Source organism: Hemicordylus capensis, chromosome 7, assembly GCF_027244095.1.
Source record: "Hemicordylus capensis ecotype Gifberg chromosome 7, rHemCap1.1.pri, whole genome shotgun sequence".
Classification (NCBI taxonomy): Eukaryota; Metazoa; Chordata; class Lepidosauria; order Squamata; family Cordylidae; genus Hemicordylus; species Hemicordylus capensis.
The window spans coordinates 26,971,366-26,985,469 of NC_069663.1; the positions used below are offsets into that span (position 1 = coordinate 26,971,366).

Genomic DNA, 14,104 nt, shown 5'->3' on the forward strand with positions numbered 1-14,104 from the left:
CGGGTGTCGCTATTCTGTGACTTCTCCCGAGTGTGCGAGAGAGAGAGAGAAAGGGATCTGGCCGCAGAAGGGCGAGGAGGAGAAAAGGAGGAGGAGGAGGAGGAGCCCGGGAGGAAAAGTAGGAAGGGCGAAGGGAGGGGAAGGAAAGTTGGAAAGTGGCGCGGGGGGGGGGAGGCAAAGGAAAAGGTCTGGCGAGGAAAGGAGGGGGGGATCGGGGAGGGGGGTCTGGAGCCTTGGAAAGCGCCGCCGCAGAGTCCCAAGGAGTTGGGCCGGCGCGGGGAGGGCCGGGGGAGTCCCCACCAGGTGCCGGGGGGAAGGGCGAAGCGCCAGGCCCGAAGGACCGTGCCCTCTAGGATGTGGGCAGGGGAGGGCGGCCAAGGGGGAGGAGACCCGCACGGCTAGCGGCGGGGGGGAGGGAGAGCAGCAGGAGGAGAGGCCGAGCCAAAGGGGGAGGGGACCGGGCCGGAGGTAGGGAAGGGGGGGACGGAATCCCGCGCCCGAACATGGCCTCCTTCCCTGCGGATCCCGCAGAGCCTCCCGGCCGAGGCCCGCCTGCAGCAGAGTCGCCGGGGGAGGACGAGGAGGAGGAGGAGGAAGAGGAGGCGGCGGCGTCGCGCAAACTTCTCCAAACTTTGGTCGCCGCCCCGCCGTCGCCAGGCACCCCTCCGCCGCCGCCGCCTCCGCCTCCTCCTCCTGGCGGCGCGGGGGCTGGAGGAGGCGAGCCGGAGGGCTGCAGCGGGTCGGGCTCGGAGGAGGCGGCGGCGGCGGCGCCCTCCCCCGCTGCTGCCCCGCCGGGGGCGGCCCCTCCGCGCTTCTCGGCCGAGCAGGTCTCGTGCGTGTGCGAGGCGCTGCTGCAAGCCGGCGACCCCGGGCGGCTGGGGCGCTTCCTGGGCTCGCTGCCGGCGGACGAGGCGCAGCGGCTGGAGGCTGCGGCGGGCGCGGCGGGCGAGAGCCTGGCCAAGGCGCGGGCGCTGCTGGCCTTCCAGCGCGGGGACTTCGGCGAGCTCTACCGGCTGGTGCAGAGCCGGCCCTTCGGCGCGGCGCACCACCCCTTCCTGCAGGACCTCTACCTGCGCGCCCGCTACCGCGAGGCCGAGGCGGCGCGGGGCCGGGCGCTGGGCGCCGTCGACAAGTACCGCCTGCGCAAGAAGTTCCCGCTGCCCGGCACCATCTGGGACGGCGAGGAGACCGTCTACTGCTTCAAGCGCCGCTCGCGGGCCGCCCTGCGCGACTCCTACGGCCGCAGCCGCTACCCCAGCCCCGAGCAGAAGCGCCGCCTGGCCCGCGACACCGGCCTCTCCCTCACCCAGGTCAGCAACTGGTTCAAGAACCGGCGGCAGCGCGACCGTAGCGGAGGAGCCGGAGGCGGAGGCGGCGCGGGCACGCCCAGCAAGAGGTGAGGAAGGACGGAGGCAGGCGGGAGGCTTGCATGGGCAGCAGCAGCAGCAGGCCCCGGAAAGAGCGCCCTTGAGCCCGTGCAGAGCGCCGCCCGCCCGCTCTGGCTGGCGGGACCCCCCGACGCGCGCTGGCTCAAAGGCGCCCCCAGCCAGCACAGGACGCCAATGCTGGGGTCTGGGAGCTCACGCTGGCTTCTTTTAAACATGTAGGTCCCGGATGGACATCCCAGAGCCAAATGCTTTCAAAGCTTCCCTCCTGGGCCTCCGGGAGATATTTGGCTGGCTGCTGTTGGAAACGGGCTAGCAGCACCCTGTGTGTGCGCAACACAAGGAGAAAGCCCCACAGAAGTCAGTGGGGCTTATTTCAGAATAAACTGGACACCCCTTGGGTTTGACGCAGTAGGCCTGTTCTGCATCAAACCAGGTTACTCCACACCCCCAGCCGACCTCTTCAAGTTCCTTATAGAGCCTGTGGGTGCCTGCCCAGCTTGTGAGATCTGAAAGACAGCCTGATCTTCCAAGACAGGAGCTCCCAACCTGGGGTCAACAGATGTTGGTTGGACTACAACTCCCACCATTCCCAGTTGAAGGGTGTTGTTACATCTGGGGAGCCCAGGTTGGGAAACACTGAACTAGGGTTCCGGATGTTGGGGAGAGAGGGCAGAACCTGAATTCCGGCCAGATTGATAGCCACAGTTCTAGTAGGAGAAGGGAAATGACCCAGTTAGGGATGCTGGATTCTCTGAGTCTCTACCAGAACTCTGATTTACAGAGAAATATGGGAAACACCTATATCGGGCAGCAGCAATATAGGAAGATGCGGAAAGGCATCAACTACTGCACTGGAGATGGCCATGATGAGCCCCTCCTGTATTCTACCAAAGAAAAAACCACAGGGCTCTGTGGTCACCAGGAGTCAACACCAACTCGACAGCACACTTTACTTTACACCAACTTTTAGGCAACCTAGAAAGTTTGCTTCCAGCTGGAGCGAAGGCCAATCTTACAGAGGAGTTTTGAAATTCTGTAGCATTCTGTAAGGAAGGGATTCCCAATCTTGGCTCCCCAGATGTCATTGGAATCCAACCCCCATCCGCAATGGCCAAAGACCATTGTGGACAGGGAATGATGGGAGTTGTAGTCCAACAACATCTGGGGACCCCTGGTGTAAGGGAGTCCTTCAGCTACTGTTCTTTAAGCAGATGGAGAATTCCAAGCATCTGCCCCTTCAACCACCTCCCCATCTATCATTCTAGATTACTACACCTTTCTCAAGAATGTGCAACTTCAGTAAAGGAGCTCGGTCCCGCACATATCCTATAGTTCCCCCCCCCACCCCAAAATAAAAAAAAATTCTACCTGCAGGGTGTGTTTTAAAGCCGAACTCTATCCTGAGTGTGAGAGTCCGGCATAGACACTGTAAGTTCCTGCACAATCCATCCTGGTTCACTAATGCAGAAACCCGGAGTTGGCGATCCACCCGGAAGCCTGCGGGACGATTCCTTGCTCTTCACCCCCTTGTCCTGGGTGACTTGGGAGAGAAGCCCTTACAAGAATGAAATGAAAAGGGTATTAGATGGCTCGAAAGATCCCAAGTCTTGGGTGGGGAGGGGAAACTCTTCTTGCTGCCTTCCTTGGAGATGGAGGAAGCGAGAGTCTGACTTGGCCAGCAAAAGGGAGAAGCCACTTATATTTGAGAAAGTTCCAGCCCGTCTCTGTTTCCAACTGGGGTGGGGGTGGTTCTGGATCAGATGCAAAACAGGCTTCCCCCGATGTCCCTGCAGCTGGAGCCCCTTCTCTTCCCTCCCTGAGCTGCTACCTAGCAGCAGCATGGAGGGGGCATCTCTGAGCTCTTCCCCTTGGTTGTGAAATGTGAATCTCCAGCTTTTCGAGGGGCCCTTCCCGCTGGGAGGGGCTGGGTCTCCTGATAAGGTTTTTGTAGGAAGGGGCTCTTGTTTATGTGAGCCCCAGCTGCAGCCTGAAGGTCTTGGAAAGCAAGGTTGTGCACTTGCCCCCTACTCAATGGGGTTCTGCTCTCTGCTTGTATTTCTTACCTGAAGCTTAATGTAGAGCTGGGGAAGGTGTAGGAGAAAAGGAAAGGGCTGGAGAGTCAATCAGAGTCCCTTCCATACAAGGAAAGGTAAACATACTTGGGACTCTTGGGGGGGGGGGGCGGGGGGGCAGCTTAAGGGGAGACATGATAAGAGGTTTATAAAATCAGGCATAGTGTGGAGAAAGTGCTTGCCCCACACCGCCCTGGCTTCCACAATTTGGGGAGGGGGCCTTCAGTCAGGGGGCAGAATGCCTGCTTTGCATGCGGAAGGTCCCAGGTTCCATCCTTGGCAGAGAGGATGGGAAAGATGCCTGCCTGAAACCCTGGAGGGCTGTTGCCAATCAGGCTAGAAAATACTGCCCAAAGGCAACTTCATATGTTCACCTTTTCCTCCCTCTCTCATAGTACTAGAACTCACGGTCATCCAGTGAAACCAACTAGCAGAAGATTCAGGATAGAAAAAATAAAATAACTTTTCATGTAGGATGTGTGGAACTCACTGCCACAAGATGTGGTGATGACCACAGGCTTGGTTTCTAAAAGGTTTAGACAATTTCTTGGAGGATAAGTCTGTCAGTGGATATTAGCCATGTGCAATCTGCTATAGAATGCCAACTGTTGTGGGGAAGCAGCAGAAGTGAAAGGGATATTGACTTTAAGCCCTGCCTGTGGGCTTCCCAGAGGCATCTGTGCGAAGCAGATGACAGGACTTGGTGGACTTTTCGCCCAGCTAAGCTCTTCCTGCATATACCGCCTGATACATGTATCTCCCGGCTGTCCTCTCTGAGGTGCAAAGGGTCACCCCAGAAGAGGGCAGAGTGGGCCTGAATTTGGTAGCGTTTGCAGGAATAAACAGGGTACACATTGTGCTGGAAAGCAGGGTCGGTCTTCCTGCTCCCTCTCTTTTAGTTTTTCTTTGGACAGTTCAGTTGCACTTTCCTGAATTGCACAATCCAGGGGTCCCCTGCCTCTCAGCTTGCCTTCCACCCCTGAGCAGCCTAGGGGTCCCAGATTACCTCTCTGTGCCAAGTCCATGAGAGTTTGGCTCAGAGGAGGCCACTCTTTGGAGCACCACCAGGGTCTTCACGGGCCACGCCGTCCAGGGCTGGCTGCTGCCTGCGGGAGCGGGTGGCCCACCTGCAGCGAGGCAGATGCTGCTCCAGTTGCTGCTCTCCTCCGCTTGGCCGCTTCCTCCCTTTCTTGCCCAACTGGTGCCTCTTTTGAAGGGCAGGGTCTGTTGGCGCTCTGGCTGCCGCTCTGGCTGCCTCCACTTCCCGTGCAGTTGGGCCAAGTGGAGCCGTGTCACGTGGCCCCTGTGGCAGTGCCGGCACTCTCTCGTTGACCTGGCTAAGCACCCGCCGTGGCCCTTGCCCCTCTGGGTGGAAAGCCCTGCTCTTCGCATTTCACAGACTCCTTGCGGCCGGATTCTTTTTCCGGAATATGTCACCCGACCTCTTCTCTCCGACAGCGAGTCCGACGGGAACCCCAGCACAGAGGATGAGTCCAGCCACGGCCCCGAGGAAACCGAAGCGGCCATGGGGCTTCCGGCGACTCCCGAAGGGGTCCCAAACTCCAGCAGCCTTTTCCTGCCGGCCGCCTGCTCCAGTGCCTCTTCCATCCTTCTGAACGGCAACTTCATCACCGCCAGTTCCCCGACGATGCTTCTCAACGGCGGCTCCGTTATCCAGACCCCCAACGGCGGCGTCATCCTGAACGGGCTGGCTCTCGGGGATAACCCGACGGTCACGCTCAGCCCTGTGGCAGCACCCAGCCCTCCCGTCCTCCTCAACGGCGCCACCACCCTGTTGAGCAGCAAAACGCCAGCGCCCAGCAGCCAAGAGGTCCCCAAAGCTCACCAGGAGTCCCTCCCGCCGGCTGCTGTCATCCTCAGCCCAGCCACTCTCCAAGGGGAGGTGAAGTCGGAAACGGCAGAGCCTTTGTCGTTTGGGGTGGAGGTGAAGTTGGAGGATGGGCCCGGGCCCGTGCCGCCTCTCTTGTCTCTCCCAGATGCCTCCACGCTTCTCTCCGACCACAAGGGGACGCTGCTGACCCCTGTCTCGATGTCTCAAGTGGTCCCATCAAACGAAGAGGCCCCCAAGGCCACTCCGCTGCCCTCTGCCGCTCAGCCAGCAGCCACATCCAGTCCCCAGATGGTCCCCCTTGCCAAACTAGTCCCCGGTACTCAGGCCCTGGCCAGTCCCCAGGTGACTGTGGCCACAGTCGGTGGCCAGGTATCCCTGGCCACGCCCGCTCCAGCCACCACGGCAACACCGCTGCTCTCCATCCCGGCATCTTCTCCAGCCCAGGCTACAGTGCTCCACGTTCCTGCCCCCTCGCTGGTCCCCATGGCCCAAGTGTCGCCCCCCTCCCAGGTGGTCCCTCTGTCCCAGCCAGTTTTGGGGACTCAGGTGCTCTCCCCGTCTCAGCTGGTGCCTATGTCCCCCACGCAGATCTACACGGTGCCACAGGGGGGCCCTGCCTCTCAGCTTGTCTCCCTCCCCCAGGTGGCCCAGGGGTCCCAGATTATCTCCCTGCCCCAGGTGGTTCCCACCTCCCAGGTAGTGACGCTGCAACAGGGCATGGGCAGCCCCATCCAGATCCTGACCAGCGCTGCCCCCATCAAAATGGGACCCGTGGCAGGAGCGCCCCAAGCAACAGTGGCCGGCGGGAACTTCACCCAGGGCAACGTGCATCTCATCAACACGAATGTGGGCATGACGGCCCTGCAGCTTTCAGGATCCCAGCCAGGTATCTGCCGGGAGCAGAAGGCGGTTGGGAGGTGAGGGGCGCCTTAGGAAGTGGAGTGCAGTGATGGACCAGAGACTCCACAAGGAGCACTTGGAGTGGGGTGTGATGCAGTGGCTTTCTGAGTGATGTCACTGTCCTGATTTGTACATTCAGAAAGCCTTGGTTGGGAGGTGGCCTCTGTGCCAAATGCCTGAATCAGGACTGTCGGTATCAGGGCTGCACAACTTTGGCCCTCCTGCAAATGTTGGACTACAGTCCCCATAATCCTTGGCTATTGGCCAAGGGTGGGGGTGATGGGAGTTGTAGTCCAACAGTGGCCAGGGGGCCAAGGTTGTGCAGCCCTGGTCGATACAGAAATAGGCCCCAGGTGTTAAGAAGGGTGTTTATACAGGTACAGTCCAAAACAACAAACTTATCAAGCCATTGTGGCAGGGATGATGGGAGTTGTAGTCCAGAAGAAATAAGGAGACTTACTTTTCTTTGTTGCTCTTCCTTTCTAGAAAAAAGCTTAGACGGTGCTAAAATGGTATTAGACTAGTCTGAGGTTCCCAACCTCCAGTCTCCAGATGATGTTGGACTACAACTCCCATCATCCCCATGCAGGGGCGTAACTACTATTAGGCAAGGGGAGGCAGCTGCCTGGGGGCCCCCACGCCTCAGGCCCCCCTCCCCAAGAGGCAAGTCGCAAGACTATATATTGTGAAGTGTGTGTGTGTGTGTGTGTGTGTGTGTGTGTGTGTGTGTATCAGCGAGGGGCCCATTTTAAAATTTTGTCTCTGGGCCCACTCCAGCCTTGTTACGCCCCTGATCCCCTGCCACAATGGCTTGGCTTAGATCTGGGTGGCAGATGCAGTAGCCAAGCCAGTGTGACAGGGGATGTTGGGAGTTCCAGCAACATCTGGGGACCCATCACCCAAGATTGGGAAAACCTGGACTAGATTGTGAAGAATGTTTCCCATCCTTGCGGGCTTCCCAAAGCCCCTAACAGGGCCGGACCAGTGAATTGACACACAAACAGGGCCGGACCAGTGAATAAGGCCTACCCAACCAACCAGTCCCCTCCTACACTGGTTGGTTGGGTAGGCCTTATTCCCTGGTCCAGCCCTGTTTACTGAGCGGGTGGGCAGGGAGAGGCAGGAAGCCAGGGCTTCAGGACTGCTTTTCTTGCCTGAAATACCAGGGGTGGGTGGGTTCTCTCTCTTCTCTCCCACACAGGGAACATCTTCTTGACCAATCCAGCAACAGGCAGTGGCACCTTCGTCACCGGCATGGCCCTTCAGCAGGGCAAACTCATCCTGACAGCCACCTTCCCAGCTGGCATGCTGATGGCGCCCGTCCTCTCTGCCCCAGCTGCCCAGACCTTGGCCCTCCCTGTCAAGCAGGAAGTGTCGGTGACGGCAGCAGTGGCTCTGGAGGGCAACGAAGGCGGTGGTGGCGGCGGCGGCAGCAGTGTGATGCTTCCGGGGGTTACTTCCATCCTGCCTTCCGGGGTCTCCCCGCTCTCAGCTCCTGACGGCCCTGGGACAGCCAGCTTGGCCTACAGCACAGACACCGGCCAGGCCAGCCTCCTTTCAAACTTCTCCCAGCAAGACAGCCTGGCAATGTCCCAGCAGTCGGTGGTGTGGTCCAGCCCTGTTGGCATGGACCTCCAAGGAGCCGGCTCCGAGGGGCTGTTTGAGATGGACAAGAGCCCCATGGAGGAGCAGAGTGGCCTGCTGCGGCTCCCGGAGGGCGAAGGCCTCTTGCTGGACGCCTCTGGTGGCGACCCCATGGATCCGGAAGCGCTGGACTCGGAGGAGAAGGTGCTGACGCAGCTGCAGTCGGTACCCGTGGAGGAACCGCTGGACTTGTAAAACCAGGAGGGGCTTCAGCAAACCTGGCTGGAGGGGAGGGCCTGGCCTTGCTTGCGGGACAGTCTTTTTTGGAACTCCTCGTAAGCCTTTGGCCCTGCTCCAGCCATCTGGCTGGGAATGTCAGAAGTGCCTTGTTAAGGGAAACCCTTTCCCACATGTGTGAACGCTCACCCCCTGCAGTCAGGGCTCTGTCCTTCAGGAGTGAACAAACACTACAGTACAGAAACGGAGCAATTTCACTCGGAGCAATTTCACTCCCCGCACCTCATAGACTCATACTCTACATTGAGTCATGTATAGCTGCCTGTCCAGCACATGAGCACCACCTTCTGGCTGCCAGTAGAGTAGCAAGCACTATCTTCACTTAGGCCAGGGGCGACCTTCCTTCACAACTGAGCTCGAGGATTAGGGTCGGGATGTTGTTCCTAAATATTCTACCGAATAGAAACTCTTCTAGTACCTTCCAAGTTGTGATGCAGCATAAAAAAGTTAGGCATTTTCCATTAAGTGGGAGATTGGGGAGCACTTATACCACAAGGAGAACTTTCCTTTCCCCTTAACCATGGTGCTAGGGAAAGGGTTTCAGTTGCTGGTCTGATATCCCAAATCCCACTTCTGAGGGGTAGGAGAATATCCTGCTTCCCAGTGCCTGTTCCAGTGACAGAGTTGCTGGGCTTGTACCCTGCTGGGGGAAGAGGTTTTGTGCTTTGTTTCTCGCCTGCTTTTAGTCCTTTATTATCTCTGCAATCCTAGAGAATTAATGTGTGTTTCCGCCAAGCAAATGTATCCCTGTTCTGTATTGGAGCGCTTTAACTCTAGAAAACAATGCAGACAGTCCTGCAGTAGGAACAACTGGTTCTAGTCCTCCAGGGCAGAAAATCCTGGCTAGAGTGGTGTGTTTTTAATGGGCCTATGCTTTGTCTGCAGACAAATGCAGTTGGGAGAACAGAAGAAAGCCAGGACTAATCACATCCGTTGTGCATTAACAGTACAGAAATCAATTTGTTGATCTGAGATTGAAATTAGCAGTTCTACAATTTCGCAGGGGTGGACAGAAGGTAGCGTGGGATTTACTGATAGATCTGTGTGGGGCTTGTAACAGGGTTTCTGATTCCACAGTAACTAAAAGATCACCCCCTGTAGTTAGATTAGGCAGTTGAAACTCAGAATTCTGAGGGGAGGGAACCAGGAGTGGATTTTTGTGTGAAAGGACTATATGAGCTCAGTTCTGGTACTGAAAACAAATTCCTGGGCTAAAATGTTCATAGGCACCCTGGTCCTGAATTCCATCACGCACACAGAAAGACAAGAGTGGCAGGTCTGTATAACCTTTCTGCCTTAACTGCGTGCTGCCCCCTTGAAATCTTGTTAACTTGAGTTCACCCCCAAACTTCTCCAGGGCTAATATTTCGTTTGTAAGCTCCAAATTCTAAAATTAGTGAATGATCTGCCTTTTTTTAGACACGGAAGAAATTCTATATATATATATTTAATAATATGTGAAATAATACCTGTTTTTAGAAGAAGAAAAGTCATTTGAAATCCACTTCCCATAATTTCTGTAACCCGGTGGCAACTCTTATTTTATGTATTTAATGGTCTTCTTTATCATGAGGGATAAAAGAAAAAAAATGAAGTTGTTATATTTAAAAAATGTATAGCGTTTTCTCACACTACATTCAAGTTGGGGGATCTTAAGCACTCTGGCAATGGATAATGTTTTCACAGATGTTGGTGGGACCCTGGAGCAATTGAAGGAGTCGAAAGTATTGGTCCTGTCTCAGTTGTGGATCAAACCTGGAACCTTTTTCAATAAAATTTGGCACCTGCCTCTGTAGGAGGGGCAGGTTGGAAATGGGAAAACATCAGCTTTCACAGAGTGACTGAGGTTCCTGAAATGACCCATCACACCTTTCCCATATTATTTTCTATAAACATCTTACTTTCCCCCCTGCATTCTTTTGAAAGACAAGGCTTCTGCTTCTGATTGCTAACCTGCTCCTATTTCAGAATTGCTCAGTCTGCAGTCCTTCCACAAAGCGTTTCACCAAGGTTGGATGGTCCATCCTATTTGCTCTCCAGCCTGTGCCAATCACTGAGTTCTGTTTTAAATAAATGGGAAGATACTATGGCTGACATCTACATGGAGAGGAATTCCATCACAACTGCAGAATTACGGATTAGCTGTTCCTTCCCTTTGACTGTCTTCTCTATGATGTTATCTACACAGAGCATTTCAGTTGTCGGAATGAGCCCTCCTCTCTCGCTCTCCCTCTTCCCAACCAGGTACTTAAAGCATCACCTCCCCACTCCCACTCCCCCACCCCCACAGTTTGTGAGGAACAATCATTTCTACAAGATATTGTTTATATCTTTTCTTCAATTTTTAATGCATATTTGTGTCTTTTATATATATATATATTTTATATATATAAATATATTTTATCCTAAAGCTCTGTAGGTGTGTGTATTCATCCTATAATTGTATCAAACTGTCGGAAACTCTCCTATTAGGTCAAGTGTGAAAGCTTGGGGAAGGAAGGGGTGGCCGTGGATGCAGCTCGTCTCTAGACCCTTGTCTTAGAGGGGTGCCCAGACAGTTCATGGGCAAGGAATGTTTCATTTCCATTACTTCAATCAAACCTGTGTCCAAGGGTGAAAATGAGCATTGGCCAAGAGAGTCAACATCCTGGGATTTACTCAGTTTAGGGCAGGCCTGCTCAACTTAGGCCCCCCAGATGTTTTTGGACTACAACTCCCATAATCCCCAGCCACAGTAGCCAATAGCCAAGGATTATGGGAGTTGTAGGCCAACATCTGCAGGAGGGCCGAAGTTGAGCAGGCCTGGCTTAGGGTTTTAGGTTTCTAGTCCTTGAGGCTGCATGGGCAGGTCTGAATGTGGGGACTACCATGTGGATAGATAGGAACATGAGAAGCTGCCATATACTGAGTCAGGCCATTGGTCTCTCTAGCTCAGTATTGTCTACACAGACTGGCAGCGGCTTCTCCCAGGTTGCAGGCAGGAGTCTCTCTCAGCCCTCTCTTGGAGATGCTGCCAGGGAGGAAACTTGGCACCTTCTGCTCTTCCCAGAGCGGCTCCGTTCCCTAAGGGGAATAGCTTACTGTGCTCACACATCAGGTCTCCCATTCATGTGCAACCAGGGTGGACCCTACTTAGCTAAGGGGACAAGTTATGCTGACTACCACAAGACCAGCTCTTCTCATAGCCACCAGATCATGCTTGCTGGGAAGTCAAAACCACATAAATATGCAATTGGAAGTAAGGAAAGATACAGAGGTAATGCAGGAGGCTGGCTTGTAAGCAGGTTCAAGGCAGGAGCATTTACAGGGTTTGAATTTAGGTTCAACACTGCTCATGTAAGCTGTGAGCTGGGCCAGATCGCCCCCATGCCCTTTCTCCTGTCCCAAATACCAGCATCTGTCCTGACCACAGCTTCACAGTGGATACAGGTACCCCAGGCACTATATTTCAAGAACTTCGAGATGCAAGAGGCTGCTTTCCACCATTGGCCTGCCTGGCTCAGTACTGACTGGCAGCAGGTCTCCAAGGTTTCAGGCAGGGGTCTTTTCCAGCCGTACCTGGAGATGCTGCCAGGGATTGCACCTGGGACTGCCAGCATGCAAAGCAGAAGAACAGCCCTGCTGGATCAGGCCCAAGGAAGCCTATCTATAGTCCAGCATCCTGTTTCACACAGCACCCCAGATGCCTCTGGAGAGCCCACAGGCAGGAGTTGAGGGCATGCCCTCTCTCCTGCTGTTACTCCCCTGCAACTGGTATTAAAAGCAGGTGCTCTTCCTCTGAGCTACAGCCCTATCCCTTGCTGGACTAGACCACAGCTTCACACTACGTTTCCTTGGAAAACTCTCAAGCAGGGCATGTTGGCCAATTCCCAATAGTTTAGCAAGAAGTAGCCTGCCTCTAAGTGTGGAGGTTCAGTACAGTGTCATGACTAATACGCATAGATAGATCTCTCTGTGAGTTTGTCCTCTCCTCTTTGAAAGCTACCTAAACTAGCAGCCATCACAGTGTGAGTCCCATAGTAGGGAAATGTTGGCAGGGTCTGGAGTTCAGGTGGCCATCAGGAGCAAGAAAGGTAGAGGAGCAACCACAGAAAGGAAGATGAGAGCCCAGGGGCTTCCCACTGAGGAACAAGGGTTTAGGGGATGGGGGGCGGGGTTTAAGATTGCCTAGACAAGGCTTGCTACCACACAAAGCTTTCTGCTGAGAGGCTGCTGTGCTAAGAAGATGTAAGGTGATGCAGGTTGGATAGTAAAACTCAGATGGTTGTGTAAGCAAGGGCTGGGGTGGGGTGGGGAGGGGTCTTGTCTCTTCAATGAGGTAGGGAAAGGTGAGGGTTGGCGCTGGGGAGGCCCCATCCCAAGCAAGATTAACTTTGTAATATCCTAGGGGGAGTTTAAGCCTGCATCTGTGGCAGAAGAGATGCAGCAAGAGGATGCTGGCTTGAACTGCTCTAGAAAGTACAGTAATGGGACGCTTGGGAGCAGGAGGGTGTGGTAACTGAGCAATGAGTAGTCGCAGGGGTGCAGCTATAATTGAGCAAATGGGTTCAAAGAACCTGGGCCCTTGAACTCCCGAGGGTCCCCCCAGCTCCACCCCTCCCTATTTTCATTATCTCCCCTCACTCCTAGGGGCCTCCAGAGAGAGGGGTGAACACGGGCCCCCTCTCCCCTAGCTACACCCCTGGGTAGTGGTACCTAGTGAGGGAAGAGGAGGGTCCAGATTCTGCCCGTATATCTGGAGGCCCAAAGAAGCTGCAAAGCAAGATGACTAAATGCCAGTTTCAGGGGAGCAACAGCAAGAGAGAGGGCATGCCCTCACCTCTTGCCTGTGGGCTTCCTAGAGGCATCTGGTGGGCCACTGTGGGAAACAGGATGCAGGACTAGATAGGCCTTGGGCCTGATCCAGCAGGGCTGTTATTTAGGTGTGGGGTGTACTCCACGGTTGCCTCAGCCACATGCCAAAAGTGGTCATAGGGAGTGCCAGTGTGGTGGGGCAGCTGGAGTGGGGAGAGCCTGCTTCAAGTTTGCACAGTTGTGAAGCTTCTTGCTGTGGTGCCTAGGAGGGAGCCCAGTGCTCTCTGGTGAGGGAAGACAGTGACATGGAGTTGCTGCTGCTACTGACTGGTCTGCCCCTACCCCACCCCCTCTAGGAACATAGGAAGCTGCCATATACTGAGTCAGACCATTGGTCCATCTAGCTTAGTATTGTCTACACAGACTGGCAGCAGCTTCTCCAAAGTTACAGGCAGGAGTCTCTCCCAGCCCTATCTGGAGATGCCAGGTAGGGAGCCTGGGACTTTCTGCACACAAGCATGCAGGTGCTCTTCCCAGAGCGGCCCCATCCCCCCAGGGGAATATCTTACAGTGCTACATGTAGCCTCCTATTCAGATGCAAACCAGGGCAGCAGACCCTGCTTAGCAAAAGGGGCATTTCATACTTGTTACCACAAGACCAGCTCTCCTCTGCAGCAGACTGAGAGAAGGTGCCATCACCACCGATGGCAGTGATGCCTGTCGCATGGTATGCTGCTAAGGGTTTCCCCAAACCGAGCGCAGCTTTGCTCTGGAACCGGGAGGCTGGATTGCAGCCCCTGTTTGCACCTTCTCTCCTGCACTTGGACCCACCAAGAACTTCAGATCCTCCTGCTTTTTCCTGAGAGTTGCCCCCTGGAGCCAAGCTTCTCTTTGCAGCCTTTGCTGGCGTACAAGGAATGCGGCTTTCTCCCAGCCACCATACAAGGCCTCTTGTTGTTTTAACCTGCAGCAGGTTATTTGTCTGGCGAATGGCTGCCAGCTTGTTGGGAAACATGATCTCCACATGCAAAGGGGCAAGGCAAGGAAACAGCCAGGACACTCACTCTGGTGGGGCGAGGTGGGGGTAGGGAGGGAGATTTGTCACCTGGCAGGGCCCAAAACAAAGGAGATAAAAGCATTCACTTCATACATCTTTGCTGCCCTGGGGAAGATGTTAAACGCCTTACAACTGAGGATATGTAATATTAAAACATGAA

At 55.0% G+C, this 14,104-nt stretch overlaps 2 protein-coding genes across 2 annotated transcripts in view; one reads left to right on the plus strand and one right to left on the minus strand.

The window, feature by feature from the left end:
• The window catches only part of DMPK (DM1 protein kinase), a 42,685-nt gene extending 39,780 nt beyond the window's left edge, over positions 1 to 2,905 (minus strand). The window contains exon 1 of the mRNA XM_053268565.1: positions 2,757 to 2,905. The gene's annotated coding sequence lies outside the window, so the exon portion shown is untranslated. The remainder of the gene's footprint in view (positions 1 to 2,756) is intronic.
• Positions 439 to 10,507, plus strand: SIX5 (SIX homeobox 5). Its single transcript, XM_053268555.1, has 3 exons — positions 439 to 1,396; positions 4,919 to 6,198; positions 7,414 to 10,507. The coding sequence occupies exons 1-3, from the start codon at positions 504 to 506 to the stop codon at positions 8,049 to 8,051; spliced, it is 2,811 nt and encodes a 936-aa protein (XP_053124530.1). The 5' UTR covers positions 439 to 503; the 3' UTR covers positions 8,052 to 10,507.
• Positions 10,508 to 14,104: the final 3,597 nt, after the last annotated feature.